At 41.8% G+C, this 18,295-nt stretch overlaps 2 protein-coding genes across 3 annotated transcripts; one reads left to right on the top strand and one right to left on the bottom strand.

Annotated features, from left to right (window-relative positions):
• Positions 1-323: 323 nt before the first annotated feature.
• On the top strand, positions 324-10,053 carry LOC120706567 (ERI1 exoribonuclease 2-like). 2 transcript variants are annotated; one of them, XM_039991253.1, is made up of 6 exons: positions 365-503; positions 643-726; positions 2,833-3,425; positions 5,610-5,785; positions 9,241-9,453; positions 9,545-10,053. In XM_039991253.1, the coding sequence occupies exons 2-6, from the start codon at positions 705-707 to the stop codon at positions 9,606-9,608; spliced, it is 1,068 nt and encodes a 355-aa protein (XP_039847187.1). In that variant the 5' UTR covers positions 365-503; positions 643-704; the 3' UTR covers positions 9,609-10,053. The 2 variants fall into 2 exon arrangements, with proteins under 2 accessions (XP_039847185.1, XP_039847187.1); XM_039991251.1 differs by having other exon boundaries at positions 324-503; positions 9,241-10,053.
• Positions 10,054-10,327: 274 nt separating this feature from the next.
• Positions 10,328-16,755, bottom strand: LOC120706568 (transcription factor TGA2.3-like). The gene is made up of 9 exons (XM_039991254.1): positions 16,319-16,755; positions 15,052-15,142; positions 13,974-14,051; positions 13,835-13,894; positions 12,784-12,861; positions 12,649-12,700; positions 12,273-12,544; positions 11,534-11,779; positions 10,328-10,942 (listed from the first exon to the last, which is right to left on the bottom strand). Exons 2-9 carry the CDS (start codon positions 15,109-15,111, stop codon positions 10,796-10,798), a joined length of 993 nt encoding a protein of 330 aa, XP_039847188.1. The 5' UTR covers positions 15,112-15,142; positions 16,319-16,755; the 3' UTR covers positions 10,328-10,795.
• Positions 16,756-18,295: the final 1,540 nt, after the last annotated feature.

The raw sequence follows: 18,295 nt of genomic DNA, 5'->3' as shown, positions 1-18,295 counted from the left end.
GAAATCTTCACTTCAAGTTGATTCCACTAGGATACATGGTTCTTTTCTACTTGTTGAATCATATGAGCAATTTGTGTTACCACAATATATTTACAGTATTTTTTTATACTTATTTACAAGTATTGGAGGAGTTCGAAAATACTATTGTGCTGGATCAGAGCTGAATTTATCTCTCGCACGAATCTTGATACACTGCGACACGGGGTACGTCTGGTGAAAAGATAACGCCAGCGGCGCGGGGCGCCGTCTCTACCAAACACGGGTTTCCCGGGCCCGCCACCGCCGCTAACCGCTACCAGAAGCGAGAGAAACCGGGCGTGGCAGCCACCCATTGGACCCCCGCCGCTGCACGCTGTTCGGCGGTTGCGCCCGATCCGCGTCTCCGTGCGGCCGTGTGTGAGAGAGAAGGGAAGGGGGTAGCGGAAGCAGGAGGGGGTCGTCATCGCGTGGTGACCGCGCCGCTCTGTTCCTCCGCCCCCCACCTCCGGCTCTCGCAGTCACATGTACGTCCGCCGCCCTCGATCCCCGCGCTCGATCCCCCTTGCCGCCGGACCCCATCCGCTGCTCGATCTACTCGGCGTCTGTGCTGATCTGCTGCTTTCTTCCCTGATTTTTCTGGTGGGTTTTTGCCCGGGAGAACAGGTCGTGTGGCGCGGGGGGAGCTCTGATCCGGATGGTGCAGCGCCGCGGGATCGCGCACGGCCATGATTGATCGCGAACGAGCAGGTCGGACACCTTTTTCGGCCCCCAGATCTTGCTCTCTGACGCCGTTTACAGTGTGGAGGGTCGCGCCTTGTGAGTTGTAGTGGCGAAAAGATGCGATTTTTCGTGGGGTTCCGGCGGGAATTCTCTGCGAGGGAGGTCCGGTGAAGCTCCCGCCGTAACTGAGTTTCACTGAGCATTCTGGACTGAGTTTCACTTACACGGTTCTGATAACTCAGGGCGCATTAGTTGGAGCACCTGGGTTCCGGGATACGGTGCTTTAGTGATGCCATTATGCTCGAAATTTCATTTTTCTGTAGAAAAGTGTAGTGACAGTTTTGCTGTGCTGGTTTGTGTCCTTGTCTGAGAGGTGGTGTTTCTGTTTTTTTTTTAACTGACTGGTGGTATATCATGTGAGGAAATTCACTGGGTGTAGTGCTTCTTGGGAAATCTGCAAGATCCGAGTAATAATACTGTAAAAGTATACTTTCGGCGGAGTATGGCACTGCTGCTCAGTGCTAGTGGGGATATGTTGTGCTAAGAAAAGATGTCCCATTGGGTTATACTAGTGTGTTTGGTGAAGCAAATTTTACATACTTACTGCACTTTATTCTTTATTATATATTTCAAGCCAACATAATTTGATTTGACAACGATATATGAAGTCATGACGTACTGATGGTTAGCTGAAAGTCTAGTGAAGACATGGCCTTTTGTTGAGTTATTATATCTGTGTGTAATATTTTGCTCAGATTAGTTGATACCATTCTTTAATAAGTTTTGTATTGCTGCAACTATGCTATGATTTTTCCGGAGTTATCTTAGTTATAAGATAGAAGAAGAGGCCAAAATAGCCGGTACAACACACCACGCACCCACAAACACTTAGATTACATACACGCCCGAATCAGTCACAAAATGACCAACAAGGGTCTCTAGAAGTGCAATCAGCCAGTAGGAAGCGACCAAGGCAATGAGCCCTTTTGCTCCTGAAAGCATCCAGAGGTCGACCTCTTCTTTAGTCAAGAGGATAGCCCGATCAACTCTGGGGGAGACTCCGTTGAACACATTGACATTCCTTGCCTTCCAGAGAATCCAACTCCCTAAAATGATCGGAGTGTTAAGACCACGTCTAGTGGCCAGGCTTACTGAATCCTGTGCTTGTTGCCACCAAGCAAATGTGATTGAAGAAATGTGGTGGGTTCTAGCCTTTTTTCTTGAGTATATGATATAGGTAGAGGTAGTGCCACGTGTTAATTTCAGAATGTTGGGGTTCCTTATTGGCACTGCAGTAATGTTTATATTGGATGTTTCAAATCAGGACCCTGTTATGAATCCAAGTGACCATTAGCAATACGAAAACCTCTTTGCAAACTGCGATGTCATTCATCCATTGATGTGTTATGCAATGCTTGCAATTTGTTAAAAGTTGTACTATGCTCAAAAGAATATTAGTGTACCTTGACACAGACTAGTCTGAAATTTTTTGGGAACTAAACATGGCCTAACTTTCCATTCCAGATATTATAGGAGGGAGACGTAACATATCTAAGCGGTTCGTTTGAAAATCCTACAATAATCCTGTGTGATCCAAATGAGGCCGCGTAATGATTTCAGCTGTACTTGTAAACTTAACTTGCTGTTTGCAACATCTGTTAAGTGGATACTTCTGGATGCTTCAGAAATGTGTAAAAGCTGAACATCAGAGGAAAAAAGAAAACTAGTCACTTTTGCTGACATAAACAGAACTATAGCTAACACATTAGAGTTCAAACTTCAAAGTACTTGGAAACATCACCCATATGAGCACAGTAGACTCTATGACTGAAGCTGTTGCTAGATATTAGCCACCCTACTTTGTGGACCAATAATAGCTACTGTTGAGATCAATTCTTCAGGTTTCTGTTAAGATACCTCTTGCTTTGTCAGCCATATGTTGTTTGGGCCTTGATGTACTAAAGATGCCTTCCTATTGTTGGTATCCCTTTTCTTTGGCCAAGTCTTTAAATATCAGGATGGAATGCTATGTCTTGATTAGATGCATATTATATTTCGAACTGCATCGATAGTTTTACTTTGCAACCATAATAGTACTATTTTTCATTTTCTTATATAGTTTATTTGATGCAGAGGAAATGCAAGTTAATAATGAGGCGCCACTAGGGTGTCTCAAGCCAAATATTTCTCAGTATAACTCTCCAGAGCAGAGAGGTGGAATTGAAGGAGTTCCTGAGAATAATGAAAAAAGGAATGATATGGTTGTCGCAGAAAAAGTCTGGGAGGTGTCTCCTGTTCCAAATCAAGGCCTTAGCAGACCCTTATACCGACAAGAATTTTATGCTTGGCCATATATTTATTCAGATTACCAAATGGTGCGTCAGCCACTACCTTATGGCTTTGAGAACCAATTTTATCAAGTAAATAGGGAACACAGTTTTCCTATTGAGAACAGAGTTCAGTATCTTCCATTCAAGATGCTCCCCCAAGGTCACCCCCATGATGCACAACTTCAGGAATTTCAATATTTTGTGGTTATTGACTTTGAAGCAACCTGTGACAAGGTGAACAATCCATTTCCACAAGAGATCATTGAGTTTCCATCTGTCTTGGTTAACAGTGCAACTGGGAAACTGGAAGAATGCTTTCAAACATACGTTCGTCCAACATATCATCAATTTTTGACTGACTTCTGCAAGGAGCTTACTGGTATACAACAGATTCAGGTCAGTGCATACTCCAATGTAGTCATAAACTATTTGGGCATTAATAGTTTAATACTGAATAAGTGGTGTATGATTGCTTAAGCCAATATTATGTTTTTTCTAACTAGTCATATATGTACACAAGTATAGAGATGGTTAAGGAGTCAATGTAGTCATAAACTTTCCAGGAATTTTAAGTCCAGTTTTCAAATGCAGACCCATGAGCGTCTGTTGTAACCAGATTCGGTAAGCTAACATTTCTATTCATATTCTAGATGCTGACTAAGATAAAGACTTGTTCATGACCTGTAGTCTGTATGTATGTGGTGCCAGTGTTGGAGCCATGAATTGCATGGGGTCAAATAAAGTAACCAAAAAAGAGAGATTGGATGAATGGGGCCTTCTAGTACAATACAACAAAATTTCTTGAAACCTTAAGGGCGCCATGGCTCCTGCCAGCACCTTCCTCGCTCCGCCACTGTGTGGCAGTGTCCCTTTCTCTCTGGTCACTATTGGCTAGTTCCACCATTATCCAACATAAATCTCTTTCAAGTGCCTGCATATCTTGTTCCATGTTCACGCTTGATCTCATAGGTAGCTTTCTTGTCCCAGTTTGATATGAAAATTTCAGTCCTTGCTGATACTGTTTTAAAAGTTTTACTGGAAACAGTTGCATACTGATGTTGAAGTTTTTGTAGTATTCCAACTGATATGGAATACGGAATGCTATGTTGTTGACCAATGTGATCAGATGCTCTGTGAATATTATTACTCCCTGGTTCTTTTTTATTGGAAATGTTTGGCATTGCGGTATTTGAGATGTGACTGGGGCCACTATATCCTTTTCATTTAAAGTTATATTTTTACAAAGCTAAGGAAAACCTATATTACAATTTTTATGTACCCAACCTTGTTAAACATATTAATGGTCAAACTCTAGAGTGTTTGATGGCACATACTTAAGATGCCAAATAAAAAAAAAAACATTAACTCTAGTCGATGGAGTTGTAGACTTAAAAACAGTCTAGGAACTAGATACAGTGTAGTCTCTGTATCCAGTTGCAGTGTCTCTATGGTTATGACAAGTCTGCGAGTCCCTGGTACTTTCAAAGCAGTAGCAAGTCACTGATTGGGGACCCTTCGGAACTTATGATTTTTGGAGGAAATTCACAGGAGACGAATTATATATAAAAAAAGTTCATATGATGCCTTCTTTGGATTGTAGTAATGGTTTCGAAAAGTACTAGAGATCTTGACGGATGTGCTGATATGTGGGGCTTGCCCTTGATGTGGAACAGTAGTTTATGAGGATGGAAGGTTTCTGGATCTTTTTTCCAACTTTCAAGATACCACCAGTACCATGTAATAAAAGGATAGCACCAGTTCGTTCCTACAGTTAAATTAATCCTCTATGCGGCTATTGTGTGTGCTTCAGCTCAACCTGCATGCTTCCAGGTTCTGTGATTGAGTGTTTGGTTGTGTACATGTGGTATATGTCGATGCCATTTGATGATTGATATTATGGCCTGTTAATATGGCCAAGAAGTAATGAGAGAACCAATGGGATGTTATGATCATGAATTCATACACGCTTTCCATTTCCTATCAGCAACTAAGTACTTGGTCAACGTGTTCACTAAAATATGGGCATCTAGAGAGCTCCTCAAACTGTATGGAAATCTTCCTTTCCCACTTGAAGGAAACCTAGCACATTAAATTTGATAACAATGTAGTCTTATTCCTTGGCTACCATGTCAAGGTTGGCAGATGATATGTTCTTCTTGACTAACCATTTGAATTGTTTAGCACATTATATATGATGACAATGTAGCATTGTCCCTTGGGTAGCATGTCAATGTTAGCAGATGATATGTTTTTTTCTTGACTAACATTGATTTTTTAGTTTTTTGATGAGTTTTAATACTGTTATATCTTCATTTTTGTTTTTCTAATGAGGATCTTGATATAGGAGCTCTAAAGTTCAATTTAGTTTAGTAAATCCATTGGACAAGTAATAGTGTGCGCTTTTATTTTATCTCACTATTACCATTTAAATTAGAAACAAGCTGAGATGTGAACCCACTGGTTCTGTGGTAACCATATGTGCCAGTTTCGAAATTGATGTTGTCATATCAGTATGATTCAGAATTTTATGATCACTCAATGTATTTGATTGTTAATATAATTCTTCTCCTCCATGTATAGGTGGACAGAGGTGTGCCACTAGGTGAAGCCTTACTCATGCATGATAAGTGGCTAGAGGACAAGGGCATTAAGAACACAAACTTTGCTATTGTCACCTGGTCTAATTGGGACTGCCGAACAATGCTGGAGTCAGAATGCAGATTTAAGAGAATCAGGAAGCCCCCTTATTTCAACAGGTAACATATCTTCTATATGCATGCCTACTGACTTCCAATTTTGTTGAACTCTATTAATTCGCATTGATCAAGTTGAATTCTTTTTTTTTGGGGGGGGGGGGGGGGGGGGGGGGGTTGTAGATGAAAAAAATTGGTAAAATGGACTTCAACCTATGGTATATCATAACATTTCGTTCAACAAATATTCTAACATTGATGAAAGTAAATGATTGGTGTTGATTTGCAAGCAACTGGCAAATTTCCAAAACACAAGAAAAATTGGAAAATGTTGCCAAGTTTACTTTATTGGTGTTCATATGTTTCAACTCTTTTTGGAGCTGTTCTGTCCCATTACTTTTATGCAAGTTATCAATGTTTTCAAATCGTATTATCGAACCTAGTCGTAAGGCCACCGATAAGACAATTAGTCGCGATTAGTCGTCGATCAGTTCGATTAGTCGAGCTTAGTCGGTCCTAGTCGTAGTCTGGTCGTCCTGTATATTCCAGAATTGATACTATATATATCGGACCCATATACAATACAATATGTTGTTTAAAGCAAATATCAAAATAATATTGATGGTCAGATACTCAGATGGTCACTTTGTAATTTGTGAATTAGACTAAAAGAGCACTAGACTAGAGCTAAAACAACAAAAAGATAGAGGAGATACACTGACCGCTAGGAAAACATTGATGCAGAATCCAAACTCCAAATTACCCAAACACAAGAAATCCGGGTTGGCAAGTTGTTGCTTGCAGGGGTGGCTGGCGACTTGCTGCGCAACAGCTGAAAGTAATGCAGAGAGTTATATACCTAAATCTAAACCTAATAGGCCACCAAGTTATACCCAGGCCCAAAGTTAATGCACACTAAAACTAATCGTCCACTCACTAATCGGACAACAAATCGTGGTTAGTCGACGATTAGTCGGACGAATAGAGTTCTAGTCGAGGTAAATGAGTCAGTGGCTCTTATCGGTAGCGGTGGACCGATAAGGGTGATTAGTCGCAACTAATCGCGATTAGTCGCAACTAATCGCGATTAGTCGGACGACTTAAAAACACTGCAAGTTATATTTCATTCACCTGAAAGAAGCATAACGTTTGGATGCTATAATATTAAAATGCTCGATTTCGATTTCGTATCCTCTGTCTGTTCATGTTGTATGACATAAATTGAAGGTGAATTGTGCGATAGCAGATGGCTTACATCCATTTGAAGAAATATGTACATGATTGCACCTTACTCTTTGGAATATATGATTTTGAAATTTTGATACACACAACTCAATTGAAACTTCAATTTGAACAACATACAACCAATGTTCCACAAGGCGTTGATCCGCACTTGCCTAGGCACGCTTATGTGCAGGGCGGCGAAGTAATGCCTCGCCTAGGGCTGTAGGCGGTACCTAGGTGGCGCTAGCTCGTCAGTGGCGAAAGGAGGGCCGGCGAGCTGTCCCTAATGCGACTCTGTGCAGATCCTCCCGGGCAAGGACACATGGGGGATGCGGGGACGTCGAGCGCCGGCGAGGGAGGATGGGTCGTTGAGCGAAAGAGGCGGAGGAGGTGATGTCGGGCAGCAGTTGAGGAGGAGGCAACGTCAGGGGTAGGGGCAGCAGAGGAGGCGATGTCAGGGCGGGGGTGGAGGGGTTGTCGGGTGGTGCGGCCTCGGTGAGGGTGACCGATGGGAGTGAATGGATAAGGTGGGTGGGTGGTGGCGATCCCAAATTGGGCTATGGCAGTTGGGCTGCTTAAATGGGCCTCTATTCAATGCTTAGCCTGCTGATCTCTGTTTTTTTTTAGTATATGTACATATGAAGCACTGCGTAGGCGCGCCTAGGCTCTAGTCACTGCCAAGAGAGTGCCTAGCGCCTTTTGTAACCTTGCATACAACTTTTTTGGATTGACAGTATACATGTAGGTTGCCCTCAACACTTGCCAGACAATGCGTGTAAGGCAGTCCTTGGTGATTCATATATGATGACATGGCATGTTGCAAATTTCTGTAGTTCTATGTGGCCTACAGAGGTCTTAAGGTAGGACCTATACTTAACCAAACAGTACTAACCACCTCAACCTTTCCTCTCTTTCACAGGTTCTTTTTTTTTTCATGCTCTCGTCTTTCACTGAACAGTGCAGCCATTGCATGTAACATTTTATTATCCTTAGCGTCACAGATTTGTCATGGTTTCGATAACCTTAAAGCTCATCCTGCATCCAACCCTATTCCCACCAACCCAACAAATCAACTCCTTCAGGGCTAGTGTGGGTTTGCAATGGGAGTAGAGATGTGGGTGCTAAATGGAACTGTTTAACTTGCATGGAGGTTGAGTTGAACTGATACTGAATTACTGGGGGTTTGTGCAAATCCATTTTCTAAGTATTATTTGAGACATTTCTGTACATCATTTACATAGGTCCAATTTAAATTTATCATAAAAAAATATTCTGGGTAGCCCACCAAAGTTTAGAAAATGGCTACCGTATCCCAAAAGGTTATGATACTATTTTATGATTGGAGAAAGTATCTTGAATTGTAACATTACCATTTTACTGCAGTAAAATATCTTCCACACATGCTTCTAATTTCTGGAAAGAATGTAACCTCAGCTAGTCTGCAGCGTTAACTTTGAAGCAAAGTCCTTGATATGTTTTTTTCCTATGTTTTTCTCATTCCTATTGTTCATGTAATGTCAGGATTTTTCCTTTGTCCTTTTGTGCTCGTTGAAATTGCTATTCATTGATGCACTATGTGACCTCTGTTTTACGCACACAAAAAAGAAAACATTGGAAATCCATGGTTGCAGATAGGCGTTTAGGTTTGAATTTTGTAGGTTAATTCAGCTAGGTGGACTGCATTTTGTGTTCACAGTATCAAGAACAATGGAAAACAAATTTCCTTGTTGTTTGAAATTCTGATGTGTATTTATTATATGTGGAAATTTATTCAGTTGGCATAAGTTAGTTCGTAAGAAACACTAGCAACATTTTTCTATTGTTACAATGATAGAACTAAAGAATGAAACATGTGGAATTGTGGATAATTTAAATTATTTGAATTATAAATGACTAATGTTATAGTTTTGACTTTTATGGTTATTTGAAAGATCAGATATGGTATTGATGCAATATATTATATATAACATCAGGATTGTCAATTGGACCCCTTTTTTTGGTGTCTGAACTTCATTGCATAGAACAAAGGTATCACTTAATATAGCTAAAGAATCTTTATCTTTTCATTCTAAAGGTGATTATATACTTGTGTTTGTACCATAGGATACAGTTTCTTTTCCTCAAATTGTCACCTCATAGACTAGCAAGTGGAAGTTTTCTAGCTCATACCTGATGAGTCGAAAGTGTTTTGAGCATATGATGTGGTGTTGAGGCCTTCTTTTTCCTATAGAATTATATGAAGGAATCTTGAATGTTATTCTAATTTTGAAGTCTTTTGCCCAATTTTTTATCAGGTGGATCAACTTGAAGGTACCTTTCCATGAAGTGTATGGGGATGTCCGTTGCAACTTAAAGGAGGCAGTTCAGTTGGCTGGCCTTACATGGGAGGGTCGTGCTCACTGTGGACTCGATGATGCTCGCAACACTGCTCGCCTCCTGGCACTTATGATGCATCGGGGCTTCAAGTTCTCTATCACCAACTCACTTGTTTGGCAACCTGCCCCACAGTCAGCAACCTGCCTTCTATCCCCTGATCGCTCTCCAGATCCTGTCCAACCGCAGCTTAAGCCGAATGAGATGCTGGGATCTCCTGTGCAGGTTAATCCATATGCCGCCTCCGCAGGGAAGGACAGAGCAATGTACTGCTACTGCGGTGTGCTGAGCAGGTGGAGCGTTGTGCGCAAGCCAGGACCCATGCAGGGACGTTACTTCTATGGATGCGGCAACTGGACCGCCACGAGGCGGGCGATCTGCCCATACTTTGCATGGGCATCGTAGAGGCATACTGTGCTTCCGTCCAAGCAGATCTGAAGGGCAAAGGACTTGGTTCTTTAACTAAGGGAGGCGCTATGTTGCGGTTGCCTCGCCTCTGCTGCGCCTCCCGATCCGTATATATTATGATATAACTTTGCTCATAAGACAATGGAAGTTCACTAGGTAGTGTCTAACCTGTCATGCTGACTTCTGTTGATAGAAGAGAATGGGCTCAGATGCTGCTTAGGTGTGATTTATCCATGAATAATCTAAGTTTGTGGACACTGTTTTTAACTTAATGGAACTATTGTAGGTGTGGCTTGTGCAACTTGAACTTGAAAGGTTGGTTTGCAGATGAGTGGTAAACAGCTTGAACTTTTACTAAGGCCTACTATACACCTGCAAAAGAATTAACACATCAGGTATCAGAACTTTTAAGAAACGCGGTAGAATGAATTGTCAAGAAGATCGCATGAGTGCATGCTGCTTAGACTGCAGACGGCTGGTGTAACAGCGATGTGCCACATGTAATATCTCTTCGTAGAAGGTTACAAATGGCAATTAAACCTGTGTTAATTTGGAACAAAACACACGCATAAATTCAAAGAATGGTACGAAACCACAAAATACGGAGGCACATATAGAAAAAAATTGAATTTACAAAGTATTGGCAGCAACGATGAAAGATCCATTGCGCGCTGACACTTTAATGCAGTGAATCAGCCTTGTACCAGCTAGACATTACTTACTGCCAGAGCATTGTATTCAAATTCATGCTATTCTTCCTAGAAGTGAGTCAACAAAAACTGACCGATCAACATCGATCTGCATTCTAATGATCCTCTGCAAATTAGGGGCATACATATATGGAAAATGATGGCGAAAGAGCAATTTTTACAGCAGTTTGGTAATAATACAGCATGAACCATGAACCAATGCACTTAACTATATGGCTAAACTACATGACCATCCCGATTATAGTATGTGCAGATATCTCCCAATCAAAGTCTATCGCAATCCTGTCAAACCCTCCTGATAAAATCCCAATCGAACACCAAACTGTGAAAAGTATTGCAGTCAAATCACATGCTCTTGCTATTCCTTCGGCCGAGCAAGCCAGAGAGAGCTCAGGGCACGGAGCCGTGAAGAGTAATCGCTTATCACAAGAAGTGCTCGAGCTGCCTGCCTAGTGGTCAGGATCCTTTGCATCTGTTGTAGGGTCTGCAGCCGCAGGTTGTCAGCCTTCATACAGCAAAGAAAGAAGTCATAAGCCTAGCGTATGGTCTACAGCAATTCAGAACCAAACCCTTCACATCTAGGGAAAAGTCTGCATAACCCCCTGAAGTATTGGGGTTCGTCTACTTGACGCCCTCAACTATAAAACCGAGTATTGAACACTCTAAACTATTCAAAACTGTCTAAATAACCCCCAAAACGGTTTTGAAGGGTGGTTTTGCTCAGGTGGCATGCTGACATGGATAAACTTGCGTACGTGGCATGCATAAATTTGTCTACACGTCAAAACACTTTGAAACCAAATATTTTTGCCTTCTACTTTCAATATCTTTACTCTCTCTTTGTCTGGTGTGGGCAACCCACATGTCATTCGTTAAGTCTACCATATCAGCATCCATGTAAGGTGCCACGTCATCAAAACCACCATTCAAAACCACCTATGGGGTTATTTAGACGGTTTTGAATAGTTCAGGATGTTCAATACCCAGTCTTATAGTTAATGGGGTTAAGTAGATGAAGCCCAATACTTCTGTGGGTTATGTAGACTTTTTCCCATTATCTAAGGCGAAGCTACATTACAAAAATGAGAGAGATTACCTGGCGAAGAAAATTCTCAAGTGTTCCAAGCTTTCCCATGGCCATGGCCATTTGACCCATGTAGTTTGCCACATTTCCTGTTGATCCAGAAGACGAAAGAGACCCAGCCAAGGTCTCTGCCAGGGACTGTTGAAGGGCTTCCATTCCTTGTGAAAGTGCATCCTCAGCCTGTTGCGAAGACTGCTGGAGGTTGCCTATCCCTGACAGCTGCTGCTCGGTGAGAGGTTCAAGCTGTGTTGAAAGCAGCTGCAGTTTGTATATTTTATCAGTAACTCAATGACAAATCGCCAGCGGCCCAGCGCTGGATAAGGTACTAACACACTTCCCAATGACCAGAAAACAAAGTATGCAAAAGAAATGAAACACAATACATGACTGTATTTTCCAAATTAATAAGACTGGTACATTATTTCCTTTCTCGGAAAAAGAACAAATTACTCCCCTCAATTATGGCTAAAGTCTGGATAAGTCCCTTAACTATTTCTTCGTTCAATTTGCTCCCTAAACTATGTCATTTGGTTCAATTTATCCCCTAATATAATTTGTCTTTTTTGTTTCTCCACACACAAGTGGAATCTGAATTTACTTGAGGGGAGTAATCTGCACTCATCATTTCTATGAGTGAAGCCTTATAGCGAGTCTTATAATGCAATGCTCCTTGTTGTATTAATAAGTACTTTACTCCTTCAGGAGGGCCCAAAAGACCATAAGCACATTGTAAGATTAGTACATTACACACCTTTAAAACCTCGGATGGCCGGAAACCTCCTAGCCACATGAAACACCTCTCTGCCGGTGTCTTCCACATGCCTGATAATACATGAAAGACATCTGCCTTGGCTGCATTTCCTTTGAGCCTGAAAATCTCATCATAGTGCGACATGATCTTTTCAACAACACTGTGTAGGTCACTATCACTTGCATGAGCAGTAACACCAGCCCTTAGTTCACTAATTTGCCGATTGTGCTCTTCCAACCACCTCGCATACTCCATATCAAAGGCCAATGCACCTGAAAGAGAATGCAGTTTTTCCCATCAAAATGATGGAATCACCTCTTGGATACTCCTTTGCTAATGAGCAAACAAACATTAATCCATGGGGAGCAATGATTACCATTTCCACTCATGGAGTGTGCCTGATCAACTGAGCTAGATATAAAAATGCCCTGGGAGAGAGAATTTCTTAAGTAACTTCAATGAAGTCAACAGGACACAGGGCTGTAAAAAATGGCATCCAATAGGAGTAAACCTGCTGACGAGCTCGTTGCAACTCCTGCTCTAGTTGGGTAAGTTTCAGCCTGCTATTCTCCAACTGTTGGACATATGCCTATAGACAAAGCAAAATTACCAATCAATACCACATCAATGTCCACCGGCAATCTACAGCACAAATTGGATAGGGATATCGCCACTACAGAAAATAAATCTTTTAAAAAAATCTAAGGTAGCTACTAATGACAAGGGCAACTCAGTACTAACTTATATTAATTAGTTCACTTGATGGGGCTCTTGCTATAAAACCTTTGATTTAAAAGCACATTCAGATGGAATTTAAAGGGAACCATGATCTAAGGCTATAACAAAGCTTGTAGTGAATTTGATTGCTTGTCGCGAGTATGTTGATCAAAGAAAGCAAAAATTGCCACAACAACATCAATATTGAGATAGAGGTTCAATCTCAATGTTCAAACATCACAGCTGCTGAACATATCATATTGAATTATGACTCCTACTGTGCAAAATCCGCGATATTAATTGAGAATATGTTGATTATCAGATCGGACAAGATATAAGAGATATTATTGATGATGTTAATTGTAGTAAGGAGACAAATTTGCCCTTAGTCAAGTTACTAATCATGCTGTAAGATTCACAAACTTCTCATACAAAGGACCGCGGAAGCAAACCCCAGTAGAGAAAAACAGCTCTGACAACTAAAAGCAAACAGGAGAATGTCAAACTTTCCCCAATAAAGGTATACTAACACTTGTTAGAGTAATGCTTCACCATACACTTCCATAGAACCCAATTAAAGCTCCACATGAACTAAACTGACAGCAACTTTTACAACCTCCTTTTTCCTGGATTTATACTCCAAGCTTTAACAGCACAGCTTTCAAGCTCCCTCATGTGCAAAACACTTATACAAACAATTACAGTGTATACCTTACACTGCACGTACGATGATGCCAGTAACAAGTCAAAACAGAAGAAAGGAGAAACTGACCCCGGACAGGAAGTCTATAAAAACACAAAAGCACTGCTTTATGTGTAAAGACTAAAAACCAACATTCACGCACCTTCTTCCTCAATCGACTCTTCCTTGCAGCCTCGCGATTTTGAGCAAGACGGCGCAGTACCTACCAATAAATTGTAAGAAAATGCCTCTTGCAACAGTGACATGAATTAAAAAAAAGAATGCTACTTCAAAACACGAACCTTTTGATCTTCATGTTTGTCCTTGGATCTGTCACTGGAGTCGGAAGCAACAACAAGAGCGCCTGTGCCTGGTTCCAGCTGCAAATGAAAGCATAGTTATCAATCTCCCATCATCCATTCATTCTTATCATTAAGAAACAGATTTTCCTCTTTCTGTGGTTTTACATTAGAAAGAAAAGAAAGTTTTTCATGTAACTATTCCCCGTAATCATGGTTGCAAACACCACATGATAGGTTTTGCATCCATGGTGTTCGTATGTATGAAGTACCACAGAATCAATAAATCTGTGAACCTCAGATAAAGGACAATCTTACCTGCAGTCTGTTAGCTCAAATGCACATATAATGCAACCAGCTTACAGTGAATGTGATACTATAGAACAATCAGACAAACGATGGGAAAGAATGAAAAAATTAAAAGAAAAAAGTTGGCAAACTAAAAAAGATAAGAGTTCAAGTGTCCAAATCAAGAAAAATATATTTGTCTACTGACCAAATTTAACAAGCACCATGCTACTTTGCTAGCTATATGCAATCCCAACTGTTCATGTTGTTGTTTCAGAACTCCGTAATTTCGTGGACAATCATGTGACTTATCCAACTGTTCATGTTCTGTGGAATATTAGGCAAATAATCTCAGCATTCCTCAAGTGCCCTGAACTCCTGATGTAATCTACATGAATAGTCCATGTACCCTGTGTTGCAAGAGCAATTGTACAAAACAAGGATTTTTACATCAGAAATTAGAACACAACTAGTCCTTTGTAGCATATGCAACTATATACTGAACATTAAGTCCATAGTATGTTTAGTCCACCTTGTTTGTTCACCTTCTACTGCTACTATCACTCTTGCTCAATTGTTTAGCTGCAATAGTGGACTTCACATAACTACATGGAAACATTGGTAGATATATGGTTCCAAGATGCAAAGTAAAGCATGGCACCAAATGGTCAACATTAATAACAATTCATACAATTCTTCACAAGTATAAATCGGTCATTCTCCACTTCATCACTTGAGGCCAGACAATAAGTGTTTATATCAAATACCCCAGATCAAGATCAACAAGACTTACCCCATGGTTGTCGTCAGTATCATCTGTTGATGTTTCTACTATAGGACTGGCATCTGCCATCGTATACTACCCTCAGTTCTCAAAATGTGACCTTCACAGACAAAATTAATTTGTTACTGCCTGCTTGTTAAAATGTGAAATATGTGAGGGACATAATATCAATATTAAGATCTAAAGCTGATGTAACTTGGATGCTAGTATGCTACTAGACACGATCAGTCCACCGACTCGGTTTGAGTTTGACGTACACATATCCATTAGGAAAATGAGTACGCACGATAAATAATTTGATGAACTCGTTCAATGGTAAGACCGGGTAAAGAAACAGCAGGTCTCAGCAAACAGGCACTTGATGAATAAAGTTCCAAGATCCAAATACAGGATAGTAAATTTCAAGACAAGTAGTCAGTTAACATGCATATCCATGACTCCTCCACAGGCTTCAGGGACTAATTTGTGGATTTAGGCAGTTGCTGCCAAGAAATAAACGGATAGTTTAATTGTGAACCAACAGTTTTGGATGCCATAGAGCACAATAACATGTCATTTTGACTGGGGATGAGTGCAAACCAAAACCTAGAGAATAATGCTTCTACCTCCTAAGTCTTAACACCTACCAAATGTATAGACAGTATGATTTATTAATTTCACAAAGGAACAGATCAACCATGGGTAGTACAAAGGCTGCAGGGGGGGGGGGGGCAGGATTGAAATATGCCAAATATCAGAAACTGTAACAGGATACTTAGAATACAGAAAATTCACATTGCAATTGTGCTACAAAAGAACCTCTAGTTCTTCCTGGTGTACAGAAGAACCCCATTGCTGTATTCAAACAACCTACCCGTTTAGCAACCACATGCTTTAATAGCCACGCAAACTAGTACAGGATGAGAGCCGGACGACGCAACAACTGAACACAGTAACATTGAACCTAGAGCTCCTCAGCAGAATAACACAGCATGCGACACCGCACCGTGAGTCCACACGGTCCAAACGGAGGAACAAGATGGGTGGCCCCGAACCACCTACCGCGACCCTAGCCTATTGATTATACTGGCGGAGCTTGGTTCAGGGCAACACGGGGGGCATGGACCCTCCTTCCAAATAAAAACCCCACTGCGGATCGGTGCCCGTTGCTGCTCACATACTGACCAAGCTGGGAGTCAACCCCGCTGCTGATTAGGATTTGGAGCACGAGTTGCTAAGATTGGCCCCCGTTCTGGTTTATACTGAGTTAATTGCGATCGAAAGGGGGCAGCTTTACCTTGCCTCGGAGCTGCCGGGGGCAGCCGGCAGCCGCCGGCAGCCCTTCCGCAGCACGAAGGCCGTCGACGCCGCCGCCGCCGCCGCTACCTGACTCCCCCAAGCTGCCGCCCCGGACGGCGGATAACGTTGGGGAGGAGGAGCGGGAAGAGGGAGGGACGAGGGAGGCGGCCGGCACGGTGGTGAGCGTACACGGGGGCTTTGGGCTCCCCGGAAATGGAACGGAACAAACCCTAGATTTTTGGTTTCCTTTTTTAACTCCGCCCGCCGTTTGCAGAAGAGGAGGGAGGGAAGAGGAGAGCAGAGCGGTGGCCGGTATGGTGACCGCGGGTGTACGGACCCCCACTCCTGGCTCCCTCTCACAGCGCACTACTCCGGCCGAGCTGCAGCCTGCAGGGGTGGTGGCTGTGCCGGCTGCCGGCTGGGACCAGGTCTCGAACCCCGCGGCCCGGTTGCACGAGGACATTTTATTTTATTTTTGGATGTTTTTTCTCGAAAAGTTACGTTCTTGGTGATCGCTTCTTTAGGAATTTGCCACCACTCAAGAGATTTGGAGTAGTTTAATGCCACTGAAAGCTTATGCATTAGTCTCGGGCGGACCACAAGGGAGGTGCAACTGAACTCCGCCCCCTTTGCTCAAAACAAATCTTCAAACTATGCCTGCGTAGCTTATGAAAATTAGCAGCTCTGCAGCCCATGGTGGGCAATGCTTAAAGCTGAAATAGAGAAGCTAACTAGTCAGGCCCTCCACAGCGTAGTAGTGATGCCTGAAAAAAATATGTGGGCCCCGTAACTTGGATGAACAGTTGGAGGCTTGAGCGTGTGAAATTTCTAGCACCGAAGCTATCTATAGTATTGCGGGACTTACATGAAATAAAATACATAACGCCACTCATCTATCCTATCTATTTACCTCAGCAACATCCATGAGTAAATTTATTGTTGTTTGATATTTGGCACCGAAGCCTGTTCTTGCCTCCGGAGCCTGTTCTTGCCTCGCTCCTAGTTTGTCTAGCGCCACTTGAAGTTAGCATTGCTTGATGCAGTGTGCAAAGTGATGCCTAAATTCTCTCTCTCCTCTTCAAACATCACTCTAGCAACACATTGTGGAGAGCCTTAGACCTATCAACACACAGGCAAGCAACCGTCAGCTATATGTCACTTTTATTTTTTAAAAATTTGACCCCCCCCCCCCCCCCACCCCCACCCCACACACACAATGGTTTCACGATCCGCCACTATAGTCTGTCACTTATTTATTTTTCTTGAATAGTAAAATGGTGTAACTCCAAAGTGTTGGCATGTTTTCCTAAATCCCATTGTATTTGTCTTATTTTCTTTCTTTAGTACCATTTCACTTTGGGGCAGAGCAATGAACAAACTATTAGAGGCATTGGCTAAACTTATCCATATTTTAGAATTCATAGCATGGAACACAAATCTTTAATATATGCTCACTCTTTTTGGAGTTATAAGACTTAATTTCATCTCGTAAAGATAAATCTATATCTGATATATTCTATTAATTCTATGACAAAATTATTGGGTTTGTATTCAAAAATACTTTCTTATTTTATTCGTGAACGTGTGTGAGTATATTTTTTATTAAGAGAAAATTACTTTCTTATATGTATACTTTTATGTCATATAAATAAAACTTTAATAGAGTAACTCTTGTTCAAAGACTTAACGATAACGAAAAGAAATACACCGTATAACTCCAAATGAAGGCGAAAGGGCTGTAGCCTACTGGTTATAAGAGCCTCGGTAGCACCTGAGGTCCTGGGTTCGACTCCCCATGGAAGCGAATATTCTGAAATTTAGCGGCGTTGTGCATTAAGTGGTAGGCGACGTTCCCATCGACAGCGAGGCACCTGTGGTGACTTCATCAATCTCGAGGATTTGCCGGTTCAGTATTCGAAGAAGCTTATAGGGGTAAGGTTTGCATACATGTGTTCATAGGGTGTGAGTGTGCGGG

Source organism: Panicum virgatum, chromosome 5K (genome assembly GCF_016808335.1).
Source record: "Panicum virgatum strain AP13 chromosome 5K, P.virgatum_v5, whole genome shotgun sequence".
NCBI lineage: Eukaryota > Viridiplantae > Streptophyta > Magnoliopsida > Poales > Poaceae > Panicum > Panicum virgatum.
This window is presented reverse-complemented; position numbering and strand designations above follow the sequence as displayed.

Coding starts and splice junctions, on each gene's coding strand:
- LOC120706567 (XM_039991251.1), top strand. CDS start 705: ATGATTGATCGCGAACGAGCAG. Junction 727..2,832: donor GATTGATCGCGAACGAGCAG/GTCGGACACCTT, acceptor TATTTGATGCAG/AGGAAATGCAAGTTAATAAT. Junction 3,426..5,609: donor CTGGTATACAACAGATTCAG/GTCAGTGCATAC, acceptor CTCCATGTATAG/GTGGACAGAGGTGTGCCACT.
- LOC120706568 (XM_039991254.1), bottom strand. CDS start 15,111: ATGGCAGATGCCAGTCCTATAGTAGAAACATCAACAGATGATACTGAC. Junction 13,895..13,973: donor ACAAACATGAAGATCAAAAG/GTTCGTGTTTTG, acceptor ATTTATTGGTAG/GTACTGCGCCGTCTTGCTCA. Junction 10,943..11,533: donor TTGAGAATTTTCTTCGCCAG/GTAATCTCTCTC, acceptor TGCTGTATGAAG/GCTGACAACCTGCGGCTGCA.